General features: G+C 38.0%; 1 protein-coding gene across 6 annotated transcripts in view; it reads right to left on the bottom strand.

Annotated features, from left to right (window-relative positions):
- Nucleotides 1–16309, bottom strand: part of SEPTIN7 (septin 7) — a 130041-nt gene that overhangs the window by 17560 nt on the left and 96172 nt on the right. For all 6 annotated transcript variants that reach the window (XM_039523049.1, XM_039523046.1, XM_039523048.1 and 3 more), the window contains 4 exons: nt 15326–15443; nt 13509–13601; nt 7881–7977; nt 3979–4030 (listed from right to left, as the gene is read on the bottom strand). In XM_039523049.1, coding sequence (XP_039378983.1) covers nt 3979–4030; nt 7881–7977; nt 13509–13601; nt 15326–15443 — 360 coding nt within the window. The remainder of the gene's footprint in view (nt 1–3978; nt 4031–7880; nt 7978–13508; nt 13602–15325; nt 15444–16309) is intronic.

The raw sequence follows: 16309 nt of genomic DNA, 5'->3' as shown, positions 1-16309 counted from the left end.
CAGATGTCTGCAAGTGATAATATCCCTAAACCACGCTATAGAAGTACAAAGTGCTCTAGTGCAGTGGCTCTCAACCTTTCCAGACTACTGTACCCCTTTCAGGAGTCTGATTTGTCTTGCATACCCCCAACTTACACCTCATTTAAAAAATAATTGCTTATAAAATCAGACACAAATACCAAAAAAAGTGTCCCAGCACACTATTACTGAAAAATTGCTTACTTCTAATTTTTACCATGTAATTATAAAATAAATCAATTGGAATATAAATATTGTACTTACATTTTAATGTATAGTATATAGAACACTATAAACAGGTCATTGCCTGTATACAATTTTCGTTTGTACTGACTTCACTAGTGCTTTTTATGTAGCCTGATGTAAAACTAGGCAAATATCGAGATGAGCTGATATACTCTCCGGAAGACCTCTGTGTACCCCCTGATGTACGCGTACCCTGGTTGAGAACCACTGCTCTAGTGGAAGGTGCTATCACTCATGAAGTGTGTTGAAGTGGAGTTCATTCATAACAGATCTTAAAACAGCCAGAGAGCCACATTGATAATCTCTCTTTCAAAATAACCGAACTCTTGTTTCTGTCCACAATGGATACAAATAGTCTAGGAGATCTTCTAAAAGGTTTGGTTCTATCTAAGTTAAAGGCTAATACTTTCCTGACATCCAGGGTACGGAACATGGCTTCTTGACTAGTTGAATGTAATTTGGGGAAAAAACAGGAGATAAATGGTTTGATTAACATGGAAGTCTGAGGACACCTTAGGTAAAGATCTGGGATGAGCCCACTCTCTGCTGATTATTGTAAATGAAGAAGGGGTCCACAATGAAGCCCCCATTTCTCTTGGGACGGAAGTTATAGCTTTCAAGGCGGCTGTCTTCATTAACAGAGCTAACAAACAGGTAGCTAATGACTCAAAGGGATGCTTCATAAGGCAATTAAGGCCTAGGTTCAGTTCCCACCTAGGAGAAGATTCTCTGATTTGTGGGTAGAGATTCAACAAGGAATCTTGCTGTGGCTGAGTGAGCTATGAGTGAAAAACTCCCTATATGCTATTATTCCTGCGAAGTGTACCCACATGGAGCTCACAGAAAGACTCAATGTTTTCAATTCCAATGGGTAATCCAAACTCTGAGAAGGGGAGAACAAACAGCTGAAATCAGATGACTGCTACACGAATGAATATGGCTTCCATTTCTAAAGGTAAGTATTTCTTGTAGATTCTTTTCTACTGTGTAATAAAATGTGTTGTACCGCAAATGAACAGGATACCTCTATTCCTGAGAACCATTGAAGAACCATGCTTGAAGCCTCAGAATCTGCAGGCTGGAGTGAAGTGTTTGACCAACATCTTGATGTGGGGTGGAGGCTTTGGGTTTCCCCTAGGTTCTGAGGTGGGGCCAGAAATGAGGGGTTCAGGGTGCAGGAGGGAGCTTCAGGCTGGGGCAGAAGGTTGTGGGATCCAGCTGTGTGTGTGGGCTCTAGGGTGGCACTGGGGATTAGGGGTTTGGGCTGCAGAAGGGGGCTCCGGACTCAGGCTGAGGAGTTTGGGGTGAAGAAGGGGGCTAAGGGCTTGGGCAGGGGATTGGGGTGTGGGACAGGGGGTTCCAGCTGAGGGTGTGGGCTCTAGGGTGGGGTTGGGGAAGAGGGGGTTCGGTGTGCAGGAGGTGGTTTGGGGTGTGGGCTCCGGCTGGGCAGCACTTACACCTCAGGCAGCTCCTGGTTGGTAGTGCAGCGGGGATAAGGCAGGCTCCCTGCCTGCCTGCCCTAGCTCTGGACTTCTCTGCTACTGGAAGCGGCTGGCATGTCTGGCCCCTACATAGAGGGGCCAGGCGGCTCTACATGGTACATCCTGCCTGCAGGTGCCAGCTCTGCAGCTTCCATTGGCTGCGGTTCCCGGCCAATGGGAGCTGCGGAGCCGGCGCCAGGGGGACAGCACCTGAAGCTTCCCTGTTCACCCCTCCGCCTAGGGGCCACAGAGACAGGCAGCTGAGAAGGAACTTAACCCACACAACTCCATATAGCCTCTGTGGGGGAGCACGAGAATGTGTGGGGCACATGTGCAGGCCAAACAAACACTTATTAAAAATCTCCGATCGAAGGCACTGGCACACCTGAAGTGGAGCACCCACAGGAACTGCAGCATTCCAAACATTAATGTTATAAGTTTTACCAAAATAATATATTTTGTAGGTGACCTTGTAATTGAAGAGGACCCAAATGAAATATAACTCTATAGTCTTGTAATAATGCTACATTAGACCCAGCTAAACATTTGTCAGGCAACACGTTAGAGTTCCAAGCACAAATTTGACTTGAGTTTCCACATTTCAGGCTTAGAAGTAGTACTTGGGTCTCCAAGACAAAGGTCAAGTATCAACTATCCACAATATCTATTCAGCAGCTCAAAGAAAATCTTCTGGAGTGAAGCTAAGCTGCCAAACAGCCATTATTATAAGAGATTGCGAAAGAAATCTAAAATTGCCCATGACAAAAAATGGTAGAGAGACTCAACCAGCTTTTAACAAAGGGAATACATCAAATCCTACTTTGGAAAACACCCATCCTGGAACTAGGAAACTAAATGCCTAGACAACATTACATCGGTACAAACAGGACTTCAATTGTCTGTTGGTTTATTGATTTTCAGACAATACATCAACATTACCATTTGCTCAGGATTTCTTTAAACAAAATTATGCCCAAGAGTAGGTCTACATATGTTACATACAATAAAAAAAATAAAAAAATCAGGAATTAGAAATAACTACCTATTCCAGCCCTCTCCATTACAAGATCTTGTAGCTAATACTTTCCAGAGCCTATTTTTGAGTCAAACCCTTTACACATCTTTCATTATTTCCCTTGAAAATTACTTGTATAATCAGTCTTGGGTTTCCTGTCAAGTCTAAATTTTCCTTTGCTCAACTTCATGCTAAATAAGCTTTGTTCTTATAGGACAGCATAGCTGAATTTGTATTGTACTGGTTTTTATTGAGTTAGAAGAAATTTGGGAGTGGCCAACTGTCAGGAGAAGAAAAGAGATTTACTTTTTTTAATTGTTCCTTGTCATATTGCATGACTAAGGGTTTATTTTGGAACACAGGACTAATATGTTAAAAAGCAATCAGTTTATTCCGTAAGTACTCTCTGCAGTAAGACAGTATAGAAGTATAGAAATTCTCAAACTCTTGTTCAAGTCTAACTTACTATAATTCAAAGTCTGCCCTCTCACACATCCACAATTTCTAGTAACTTCAACAGGAGTTGCATATTTTGAGTCACGTGTGACAAAACTTAGACATTGTACTTTAATTGGAAAAAACAACTGAAAAGCAATAGAAAAGTTTGCTTTTAATCCAAATTTTCCTTATTGCCATTCTTTCCCTACAGGTTTGTTACAGTTTAGCAAACTTTTAAAAAGTTGAAAGGTATTATGTACTAAGAGGGCTTCTATTTTGTCCCTCTGCATTTCTATTTTCATTTCCTGCATATTTCGTGGTCATTGATGTTAGGATAGAAACAAGATGATTGGTCGACCAAGTTCTAATCCACACTAATGTCAGAAGCACTAGCAGCTCAATCTTGACCTATTCAAATAATTTTATAAATATTTAAGGGACAGACTAAACTTCCATTGCCAATTAGAGAGGAAAAAATATATTCTGGAGGCTGTCAGATAGCTGCAATTCATTGATTGTGATTGATGAACAAGACATGACACATTATGAGACTATTATTCTTCTATGATGAAGCAAGAGATCTTGGAATTATAGAGTAAATATTCTGCACTTTTACTCAAAGTAGAAAGCAGATCAATATTCAACATTTGCACAGGAGTGAAAGATGTCCTTAAAAAAGAATATACAATATAAGGAGATAGAGAACATAAGCTTCTCTCTCTTATATTCAGTTGAAATCCTTTCACAATAGGTGTGCAATGTTCCACATAAACTACTTACCTTATCAACATGTTCCTTAAAATTGTGAAGTCACAGTGTTCACCATTTTCAACTGTGGGGAAGAAGGTAAAATGTACGTTAAGACAGTGTAACGAAAACTTGTGCCATACATAAGGTAGAAGGAGATATTGAGATTGAATATATTTGAGCATTAATGTTTTCCTATGTATAAACCTCCCATTTCCCTACACGTGCCCCCATATTTCTTTCCCAGAGAGAATTATACTTTTAATTCCAGATTACATCAAAAAGCTTAACAGACACATCACTCAATCTACCACTGAAATGCAGTAGCTGTTGGGCAGTACGTAACATTTCACAAGCTCAGGGCAGAAAGTGAAGAACAATTTCCAAATGAAACAGGTGAATTTAAAGTGACACCAACTTTAAAAAAAATTGTGTTAATTTTTTCATCTATATTGTTACAAATAGCACCTAAGATTACTATAACTGAAAGATGAGAGTGTTCAAAATGTCAATGTGTACTTAATGAAACTATCTAAATAATGGCTGTTTAATGTACAGCTTCCTCAGTGCAACTGAGAGAAAAATATTTAAGAAAATGTGATTGTAAAATAAATTGGTGGGGGAATTCAGGGGCAAATATACTTTAAATTATACTTTAAAAAACTGATTAGATTTCAAGTTGACAGTGCCTCTATGCAGGTAGAAAGCAATAATCTCAACGGCATTTAATCACGATTCTGGAACAGTCATCCATATATAGGTTTGCAAAGAGCCACTGAACCCTGTACTATCTATCTGAGAAAAATTCCATATAGGATGTGTTACAAATTTTGAATTGCCATATTACCACATAAAAATACAAAATCAATTTTACAAGTAAAGTGACATCAAATTTGATACCAGATAAGTTCTACCAATTTAACAGATACAACAGTTAATTTTTCAAAGTTATAATGTCTGAACTTCATAGTACTGGAAACAGACACAAATGAACCACAGTTTTATGCATCACCTTTAAAATATTTACGTACGAGTAAAAGTAGTCAAACAATCCAGGAACTTTAAGACAATATGTTGACATGGCCAGAGAGCAAGGGTAAGGAAATCAACACATAACTGACTAAACTCATTTTCCTTGTCCCCAGTGTCCTGATTTGCCAACTTCTTCCCCAAATAAGGCTCCAACACACCAAGCCAGGTGCCATCACAGCCACCACATGACCTCTCCTGAGAACAAAGTCTATCAGGATCAGGAAAATCCTGTTTTCAAAATGTTGCATGTATTATGTATATTTACTTCAGAAAGACCAAATCAATTTTTAATTACACCCAATTAATCAAAAGTTCTTAAATTAAAAAGGAGCTATGTAATCTGAAAATCCTACAGTACAGGAAAAACGTAGTGCAATCTATTGACAGCAAATCCCCTTTCAAAAACTTGCCAGTTTACTAAAATCCCAAATATACCAATGCACTCTTGATTTCCAATGAAAAATTAAATCAAAGCACAAATATCCACTGAATTTCATGCTAGAATTGATGATTCTATCTTAATTGCTAATTTACACAGAGTTTGAAAATCATAAGCCTGTTAACTATTTATAGACATTTATATAGACAAACACTAACCCACAAGATGTAGGCTATTACATCACTTCAAGTGTATGAGACTGATAAGTGACTAAAATGGAAATTACATGTAGTTCTTTGCTTGTGAATCTGAACTGTGGCTTTATTTACAGAATCCAATATCTGGTGAGTTTGTGTTTATAGATGGAATGGCAATGTAAACGATGGGAAAATTCCAACAGGACTGGAATTCCAGCAGATCTACATAATGACCTGAGTGTCTGCTGTTAATGGTCCCAGAATCATTAGCAAACACTGGATCAGATCAGAGTTGTTATAGATGCTCACTCCCCCCCGCCCCCCATACTTGGATCTGCACATTTAATGCATTCAGGTTAATTCTACGCTTGCACAGTGGTCAGACTAACTGAGCAGACAATACTGTCAGAAAACCAGGACATAAACATAACTTTACTGAGAGCAGTTCACTGCAAAAGAATATTCTGCAAAATTGCAACCCAATGATGGTCTTTCTAAGACCTCAAGTTCCTCATTTTATCTTTATTTAGTATGTATTTAAATATTCAGTGTCTGAGCAAATTGAAACCATGCACTCGACCCAATGTATTTGCTTATAGATCAAAGAACCGTGAAAGACACTGAATAATTTCTCCACCAGACAAAGAATAGTAGTAAGAATAGCAGGAGGAATGGGGGAAGAATGGGAGACAATGGTATGGGGAAGGGGACATGGGAGACAGAGCCCCTGGCATATGGGAAAGGGGATCACAGAGTCCTGGCATTGGGAGGGTGCAAACATGGAGCTTGTGGAGGGGAATGGAGGAATGCAAGGAGCCCCTGGTGTGTGCTATCTGAGCTTAGCCTACAGAAGCAACAAGGCTTGTGACCCTGTAATACAATTTCATGCAACATCTATACTCCGCAGTTATTTTACTCCAAGTAATTTTAATTCCTGCTTTGACATTCCATTTATATAACATGTGAAATCATACTCGCAATAAAATAATATTTCTCTGATCATTCTATCAATAGGTGGTATATTCTCATGAGATAGATCAAGGAGACAAGTCTCAAATGAGAGTTATAAAAGTTTGTTTTTAAAGTAAAGTTTGTTTTGCACCATTTAATATTTCAAATGTCTAAACCAAGAGCCTTAGCCCCCCCCCCCCGAACATGTTCTACTGCAGCTGGTTTATACTCTACACCAAAACCCATTTCCTGTCAGACACGCACTTCAAAGAACTGCAGCACTTCCTTTAACATATATGTACATAGTGTGCTGTTTTCTTTAGTGCTGCATTAACTTGGTTCACAGTTAAGCTGCTTTAAAAAATTTGCTTCATAAAGTTTATGGATAAGACAATTATTGTGGTAAATACAACGTAAAACAATCTATGGTGGTCACTCCAACGTATGTTGCAGTTGGGTGCATACATATGCAAACCAAAGATACAATAAAACTTCTCTTTGCAAAGGCAGCTGTTGAAGCCTCAGTGTTTGGGTTTTCATATACCACATTTACCATGCATGCAAAGAGATGATGAATGGTATGCAGTAGGCAAATAATATTAAATAACAGTTCTCTCATAAAAACCAGTTACCTTCAAATCTATACTAAAGCAGCAAACTATATATATTTCCACTTACAACAGGTACAATAAGTAAATATCAAATTTTAATTAGACTTTACATGGGTTGTTAAATGAAAATACATCTTTGAACTCAATGTAAGATGAAAACTTTCAGCATGCTCAACCCTAAGGTCAACAGCTTTAGGAAAAACAACAATTTATGATAGTTTAGTGAAAATAAGATGATCTGCCAGGAATTTTAAATTGTATTTATTCTAGCCTAGATGATCAAACAAACATCCCTAATGTGAAGGCCCTTGGAAACAAGAGACTAGGAAACTGATAGTTTATGTAATAAACCATATGGACATTTCTGCAACACTGAAGTGGAAATATTATGAGCACTAGTAAACAGCTGAACATCAAGCATAATCTTGTTTATGTAATGAAGTATGAACTGAAATTAAAGTAAGATACTGCAGTTTAATTACAGTTCACTGGAAGATGCCTCCATCGGTCTTAAACAGATGATTCACAAGCAAAAGCTTAAGTATATCGTTTATAAAATATTTAACTTTGGCAGGACTGCATTTGTTCTGAGGCTGGAAAAAGAGGCTTTACACAAATGGTAGCACTGCTGAACAAAATCTGCAGGTTTTATTAAGTTTTCAGGTGCAAATACTTTCAAGTGTTTGAAGCACATACTGCAGTTTTTTTATATCTCAAGTATGCACTTACATTACAATTAATAAAAAATACTGAAGAAAAGTTTACCTTCTGCAACACCCCAAGGATATTGCCTTCCTCTGACTCTCTTGCCATTAACTTCAATGATCGTATTACTACCTACCACAGCAAGAGGTAAACGGTCCTAAAAGATACAAAAAAGTATGATTTTTCAATACCAATATGTGTCTTCTGCCTAAAGATATTGAAATATAGCATAAGTATAAACTTGATACAAAACAAAGTGGAGTTTTATTATTCTGTAATCCAGCTCACCAAAAGTTCAGGGAAGCTTGTACAATTACTGATATGTATCAGTTACAGGAGATTTATCCAGTTTTGAAATGCCCTGTATTCTGATTGGTCTGTAAATCAGATTAAAAAATAACCAGTGATTTTATACATCATATAGCATGCAAACCCATGTACTGATTAACAAGGGTTGTCAGCCAGTCTGAGTACAGGGTTTTGATCACTGGTTATTTCTCAACCTTTACAGTGATGATGCAATTCACTAGTCTTAATGGCTACTATAATGTTTGCTTTGACTGAAACTTGTACTCATAACTTTTGAATTGATTGTCATAAAAAATGGCTGCCATGGCTGATGCAGAACTCAAATTTACATACAAGAAAAGCTGTCAATTAGTTGAAAGCAATATTTTACAAAGTTAACCCCATCTCTCTCCTACCTCTATTCCGCTTTTCACTGTATAGGCTAGCAAGGCTCATCACCAGATCAATTCCTATATCTGTGTTTATCCTGGGAGAATCCTAGGTCTTCCCCATTCCAATTCTTTTCAATACAAAATGCAAACAAAAATATTACATCTTTTCTAGGAAGAAGAACCTTGTTAAACCATTGGGAATAAAAAGAAATATAGCTGGGGAAAGGGACTGAGGGAAAAAAAATATGATGGAATGCAGTATGAGAAAAGGACCATGGGTTTTCAATTGTTTAAAAGTTTGAGCTTTTCGCATTTTGAGGGCCCTTTTTGGTTTTCTGCTGCTTTTCTCCTCAGTTGCAGCTTCAGCATACCAATCACTAGAGGGTGTTTTTATTTAACTCTGTAATAAGTGTACCCTGTGCTGGTGCACACCTATGTTTTGGGCCTCCAAGTTTATTCCTTATTTAAAAAAAACAACCCTACCAATTATTCTACAGCACTGGTTCAAAAGACAAGAGTGTTATTGAAGTGTTCTTGACCACTGATTAATATTTTTAGATAAGGGATTTAGCACAGGATATCATTACTACATTCAACAGGAAATGCTTTAAAATAAATCATTTGTATTATGGCAGCACTCAGGAACCCCAAACAAGGTTCAAGGACCCACTATGCTACAGACAGTACAGACAACATAGAATAAAAGCCATTGTTCCAGAGTTCACAAATGTACATCAAACAGGTAGATGAAACAAACAATGGAGATGGATTGAAAGGATAAGGAGGCAATAAACTGTCATGAAGAGTTAATTAAATGTATATTGACTATAGTTTTTATTCTAAAATTTACTTTTAAGTAGGGTTGTTGATTAATTGCAGTTAACTCATGCGATTAACTCAAAAAAATTAATCGCAATTTAAAAAATTACTCAATGAATCGCAGTTTTAATCACACTGTTAAAGAATAGAATACCAATTGAAATTTATTAAATATTTTGAATGTTTTTCTACATTTTCAAATATATTGATTTCAATTACACCACAGAATACAAAGTGTACAGTGCTCACTTTATATTATTATTAAAATATTTGCACTGTAAAAATTAAACAGTATTTTTCAATTCACCTCAAAAATACTGTAGTGCAATCTCTTTATTGTGTAAGTGCAAATGTAGATTTTTGTTACATAACTGCACTCAAAAACAAAACCATGTAAAACTTTAGAGCCTACATGTCCTCTTAGTCCTGCTTCTTGTTCAGCCAATCCCTAAGACAAACAAGTTTGTTTGCATTTCCATGCTGATGATGCTCATTAAAAAAGTAATGCATTAATTAAATTTGTGACTGAACTCTTTGGGGGAGAATTGTATGTCTCCTGCTCTGTGTTTTACCAGCTGTCTGCCATATATTTCTTGTTATTTCATGTCTTTTATGATGACCTAGCATGTTGTTCGTTTTAAGAACACTTTCACTGCAGATTTGACAAAATGCAAGAAGGTACTAATGTGAGATTTCTAAAGATAGCTACAGCACTTCACCCAAGGTTTAAGAATCAGAGTGCCTTGCAAAATCTGAGAGTGATGAGGTGCGGAGCATGCTTTCAGATGTCTTAAAAGAGCAACAGTCCTATGCGGAAACTATAGAACCCGAACCACCAAAATAGAAAATCAACCTTCTGCTGGTGGCATCTGACTCAGATGAAGAAAATGAACATGTGTCAGTCTGCACTACTTTGGATCATTATTGAACAGAATCCATCATGAGCATGGACGCATGTCCTCTGGAATGGTGGTTGAAGCATGAAGGGACATACGAATCTTTACCGCATCTGGCATGTCAATATCTTGCGACACTGGCTACAACAGTGCCATGAGAACGCCTGTTCTCACTTTCAGGTGACATTGTAGACAAGTAGTGTGCAGCATTGTCTCCTGCACATGTAAATAAACTTGTTTGAGTAATTGGCTGAACAAGAAGTAGGACTGAGTGGACATGTAGGCTCTAAAGTTTTACATTGCGTTCAGAAACAACACAGTTATTTTAAATTCCAAATTTGTAAGTTCAACTTTCATTATAAAGAGATTGTGCTACAGTACTTAGTATTTTTCAATTCCTTTAATACATTTTTACAGTGCAGATGTTTATAATAAAAAAATAAAGTGAGCACTGTACACTTTGTATTCTGTGTTGAAATTGAAATAAATATATTTGAAAATGTGGAAAACATCCAAAACATTTTAAATAAATGGTATTCTATTATAGTTTAACAGCACGATTAATTTTTTTAATCACTTGACAGCCCTACTTTTAAATGAAGAGTTAGACTATTCAAAAGCTCATTAGAACGGTCTCCAAAAAAGGTCATTAATTCCAACAACAAAATCACTCAAGCTTGCAGATGGCAAAGCTTCTAGTGTGGTGTATTGGGGGGGGGGGGGGGGCGAGATGGGGCCTGAGTTTAGTGGCCTGCTAAGCAAGGATAAGAGCTTCCTAACAAGGCTCTAGCCAGCCATCCTTCGATCCCTACTACCTTTAGCATCCCTTGACAAGGGGATGGGGCTAATTTAGGGAGAACAGAGGTCTAAAAAGCCAGCTTGCAAGCAGAGGAGCTAGCAAACAGGGGCAGCAAATGGGGAAGTTCAGTGAGAGAGTTCTCCAGGTGAAGGAGGAGTGATTATGTCACCCTTGGGGTGAGTTCGTTCTGTGCTTGCTTGCCATATGCCTGCTTGATTGAAGTTTATAGTTTGGTCTGTGTGCTGAGCCTAGGCTGAGAGCTTCCTAAGAAGTTTCTAGCCTGCCATTCTTTTATACTTAGAATCCCTTGACAAGGGGGCAGTGCTAACTCAGGGAAAATAGGGGTTTAAAAAGCCAGCTTGTAATTGACCAGATGAGCTAGTGAACAGGGGACTTTTGTGAGAGAGTTTAGAGAGGGAGTGCGAGAGCCAGAGGTACCTAATAAATATTCTCTAACTTAGGCCAATAACCAGCTCACACAAAAAATATACACACAGAACAAACAAAACCCTGCACTATTAAAAATAATGCAGGCAGAAGTCGAGTAACTGAGTCAGGGGGCTATTCAGTTTATTGCACTGCATGCAGCATGTATGTTTACCTGTCTTGTGGGCAGGTGGCATGTTTGTGCATTTGGTGCAAGCAACTATGGCCCTCAGAGACAGAGTTCAGGCTCTTGAAACCAGAGTGTCTGAACTAAAGGCACTGAGAGAGAAAAAAAGTGATACACAGACGAGACTTTCTGGGACACAGAAGAACAGTTCCATCCCAGTCTGACAGCCTTTATGCTGTTGAGGAGGATGAAAGTCTTGAGGAAGGAGAACATCAAGCTTGAGTGGAGAGAAATGATCCCATAGTTGGAATCCTTCTTCCAGATGAAGTCACGGCATCCTCTCGCACTGAGGATACCTGTCCAGGGGAGGGGGACCCCCGTTATTAGGAAGAGACAGGCAATAGTAATGGGGGATTTGATTATTATAAACATATAGTTGGGTTTATGATGACGAGGAGAAGTGCATGGTGAATTGCCTGATGAGTGTGAAGGTTATAGATTGAGACGTTTAGATAGACAGTGCTGGGGAGGAGCTGGTGGTCATGGTACATGTAGGTACCAATGACATAGGGTAGACATAAGTGGTAGTTTAAATTTCCCTATGTCAGCAAAATTTATGTGGCTCAGAGGTGTGAATATTCCACCACTCTGAGCAACATAAATTATGTTGGCATAAGCACTAGTGTGCACAGCACTATGTCACTGGGAGAACTGCTCCTGCAGACAGAACTTCTTTCACCCACTGAGAGTGGATTAATTATGTTGATGGGAGGGCTCTCTCCTTTTGGCACAGAGCAGCTACGCAAGAGATCTTACAGCAGTGCAGCTGCATCAGTACAGCTGTGACACTAAGTTCTCTAGTGTAGACATAACTCCTCTAGCAGCCTAAGGCTATTAAAATCCAGGACTTCCTTGGTAGCAGTCTCTGAAATGCTTTCAGATCTACACACACAGTCATTTAGACAGGCTGAACTGCAGGGTCTCAATGAGCGGATGAGATGATGGTGTTCAGAGGAGGGATTTAGGTTTATTAGGAACTGAGGAATCTTTTGGGAAAGGAGGGGCCTACATGGGAAAGAAGGGCTACACCTAAACCACCACAGAACCAGACTGCTAGCATGTAAAATGTAAAAGGTCACAGAAGCGTTTTTAAACTAAGGGCAGGGGGAAAGATCACAGTGCAGAGGAGCACATGGTTCAGACAGACACATCCCGTAGTGGAGGATTTATTAAAGGGGATACTCTATATTCTAATAAAGAGGAGAGGATACAATTTGGTAAATACAGGTAGGAACTGAAGAGAAGCAGTCAGACAAAGAAGTCCCATTCCATCACATCACATGAAGGCAGACAACTAAATACTGACAAATTTATAAATGCTATGGTTGAAGTCTAAATACTAAGATGAGTGAACATGAGTGCCTGGTATTAAATGAGAATATTGATATAACAGGCAACACAGAAACTTGGTGCAATGATGATAACCAATGGGACACAGTAATACCGGGCTACAAAATATACAGGAATGGAAGAGTAGGTTGGGAAGTGGCAGTATATGTGAAAGTCAGCAGAGTAAATATCTTAATTGAATGAAACAATATCACAGAATTTCTATTGATAGAAATTCCATGACTGAATAATAAGAGTATAGTAGTAGGAATATACTACCAGTCACTATACTGGTGACTGAAATGCTCAGGGAAACTAGAGAGGCTACAAAAACAGAAAACCTAATAATAATGGTGACTTTCAACTATCCCCATGTTGTCTGAGAACATGTTGGCTCAGGATGGGATGCAGAGATAAAATTCCTAGACACCATTAATGACTGCTTCTTGAAGCAGCTAGTCTTGGAGCCCTCAAAAAGGATAAGATCTTCCCTCTCCCCTAACATGAAAGGAAATTATCTATTGGTGAACAATATGTTGCAAAATGATCTACCTTTATCTTTTTAACCAGCTTATTTTCTTCTTCATCATCTGTTTCTGGAAATTCGTATATTTTAATTTTGTGCTCTTGGATTTCTTTCATAATCTAAAAGTGAAAACATTATGTTATTAACAGTCAAACAATCAGTAAAATTATTACTGAAGCATGCATTATTTACTTGCTGTCACCTGGTCATTCTACTCTCTCCATTTGGCATTGGGGAATTCTCTGCTTTTTAAACTGACTTTTGCAATGAAGTTAATGCCTCAGATGACTGCTGGTGAAATATACTCAGAAAATACTTTGAAAGATAGGTGAAATATACTCAGAAAATCCCCCAATAATCTAATTTTTGGAAACTTGTCTGAAATTTAACCTTGGAATTTTCCATGTATTGCGCATAATCTAAATAACCTGTTCTTTTGTGAAGAAAGTTTTATTGAAAGTTTGAATGATTTTCAAGCATAGTTAAATAATACAAGTTCCTACTGTAGTTACTGTTGTCACTCCTACTTTTGTTCACCTCCAGCTCAGCTGAATTGGCACTGCTTGAAGCAGTGTCACCTGCCTCTCCCTCTCAGCAGAATTTGTGACAGGTGGACTGACTCCAGTGGCAAGCACAGAACAAAAATGAAAATGTTAGTGAAAATTTAAGAGCAGCTGAGTGTCTTAAAAAATTAAGACTCTCACTGTCCTAATTTCTAAATTACCTATTTGAAAGTTATTTTTAATAAATCTGATTTCAGTTGTCCAGAATTTTGGAATAGGAAAGTGCTAAATCATTTAAAAACAGACATTGCTGTAGCTAGAGGATGTAGTGTTTTGTGTATCATTTTGCAGCTTGAGAGAGGTTTCTAGTATGCGACTCTAGTGCAAGGCTTTATTTTCAAGAGACTGATTTAGGAAAAAAATTGAAGAATGGCAACGAAAACAAACATTAAACAAGCTGCATACTTATTAACATTGGCAGAATGTTGTTGCTTACCTTCCTCCTATCTTTGTACATGAAATTCTACATCATGAAATATCTCAAAATGGAATTCATGTCTGCTCTGGAATGGCATTCCCTTTATAGTCCCAAACCCAATTTTTATACCATGCTGTCTACCTATTTTATTAAAATTGTCTTTTCAGAAGCTGGATCCTCTAGAAACTTGCACTAGAAACAGTACAAAAAAATGAATTTGCCACTTCACTTTCTCATCCTGGCTTCTCCCACTCCCCTCAAAAGAACAAAATTATGCCACTGCGATGATTCACTCTGTAGCCACTGAGGAGATGAATCTTAAGCCCATTCTACAAATCTAATACACGAGAACAATTTTGCAGCCGCAACTATATTACAACAATATCACTACCTTTAACATTTAAATACTGGAGTTCTGATAAGCAGCTTCAGATTGTCACATATAACGTCCTTTAGCTAGCTACTTGCTCTTCTTTAGTCTTGATGGTTTCACGCACTTAATTTGTTAACATTTCCAGACAACCAATGAGACTGGTAAAACAGGCATTATTTCACACTTTGTTCTATAACTATCTCAACTTTGAAAGCTCACTTTCATGCTTTCATTGTTAAAGACACAAATTCAGTGCACATATTTCACTCATCAAGAATCCCACAACACTTTTAATATTTCTCCCCCAAGGATAAGATCGTTCCACCAATATATTCAAAACTAGTGATATCTGTTACTCAGTTTTGCAGCTTTGAGCTACTGCTTTAAGGTTTAATCTTACTTTATGAAAAATTTAAATTAATTAGCTGCATGGAAACCAAAGCACTAAATCAGGATATGTTGTAAATATATATTAATCTTTCAACTCACCTGTTTTTTAAATTGTTGGCATTCCTCAGGTGTAAGTGTGTCTGCTTTGGCAATAAGTGGAATGATATTGACTTTTTCATGCAGGCGTTTCATAAACTCAATATCCAAAGGCTTAAGTCTGAAAAACAGCATTAGGGTCTTGTAATTTAATTCTTTAAGCACTAAGCATTAGAACCCCTAAAAAATTATGCTGTTTTCCACAGCATTTATCAAAATTAAGAACATAAGATCAGCTGTACTGGGTCAGACTTAAGGTCCATCTAGCCCAGTATCCTGTCTTCTGACAATGGCCAATGCCAGGTGTCGCAGAGGGAATGAACAGAACAGGTAATCATCAAATGATCCATCCCCCAATCTTTTGGGAACTCCCCTCCTTGAGGAAAATGCAACCAATTATATCCACTTCAACTCTCATGTCATGTTTAAGGCTAACCAATTTAAATGTACAGCTCATATGCGCCTGACAGGCAGTCCTGCCCGCGCTTTGGAAATGCTGACTTACTGGAAGTAAAATGGATGAGTGCACTTGTTATTGCATAAGTCTCTAACAGTAGCAATAGCATATTGTTCACGCTAATGATTTGATGCTTGAAAGAAAGTTCTGGAGACAAGAAGGTGGAATACCACTGCACATTTATATAAATGAATAATGTGGGCTATAGGTTTCTTGATAATGCTACAGAAGGGTGATCAACTGGAGCATGAACTCCAGGTCTGTCAGTTTTAAAGCGTTCAATTTTATTCTTTACAAAATAATTTTCAATTTATTTCTTCTGACAGACTGAGAAGCCACAGTACTGACTAAAATAAAAAGCAATCTTCTTGACACAGCACTACCAAAGATCTTCAGATGTGACATTCAGAAATATCCTTGTTTATTCCAAGCCTGGGCCCCTCAGGGAGACCACCAACTATGATTATGTAATGTGGACAAGTATACACCAGGATGATATCAAATTCATTTTCATTTGTTTCTCCATGCCT

The sequence above is a fragment of the Mauremys reevesii genome, linkage group 2 (genome assembly GCF_016161935.1).
Source record: "Mauremys reevesii isolate NIE-2019 linkage group 2, ASM1616193v1, whole genome shotgun sequence".
In the NCBI taxonomy this organism is placed as follows: Eukaryota; Metazoa; Chordata; order Testudines; family Geoemydidae; genus Mauremys; species Mauremys reevesii.
This window is presented reverse-complemented; position numbering and strand designations above follow the sequence as displayed.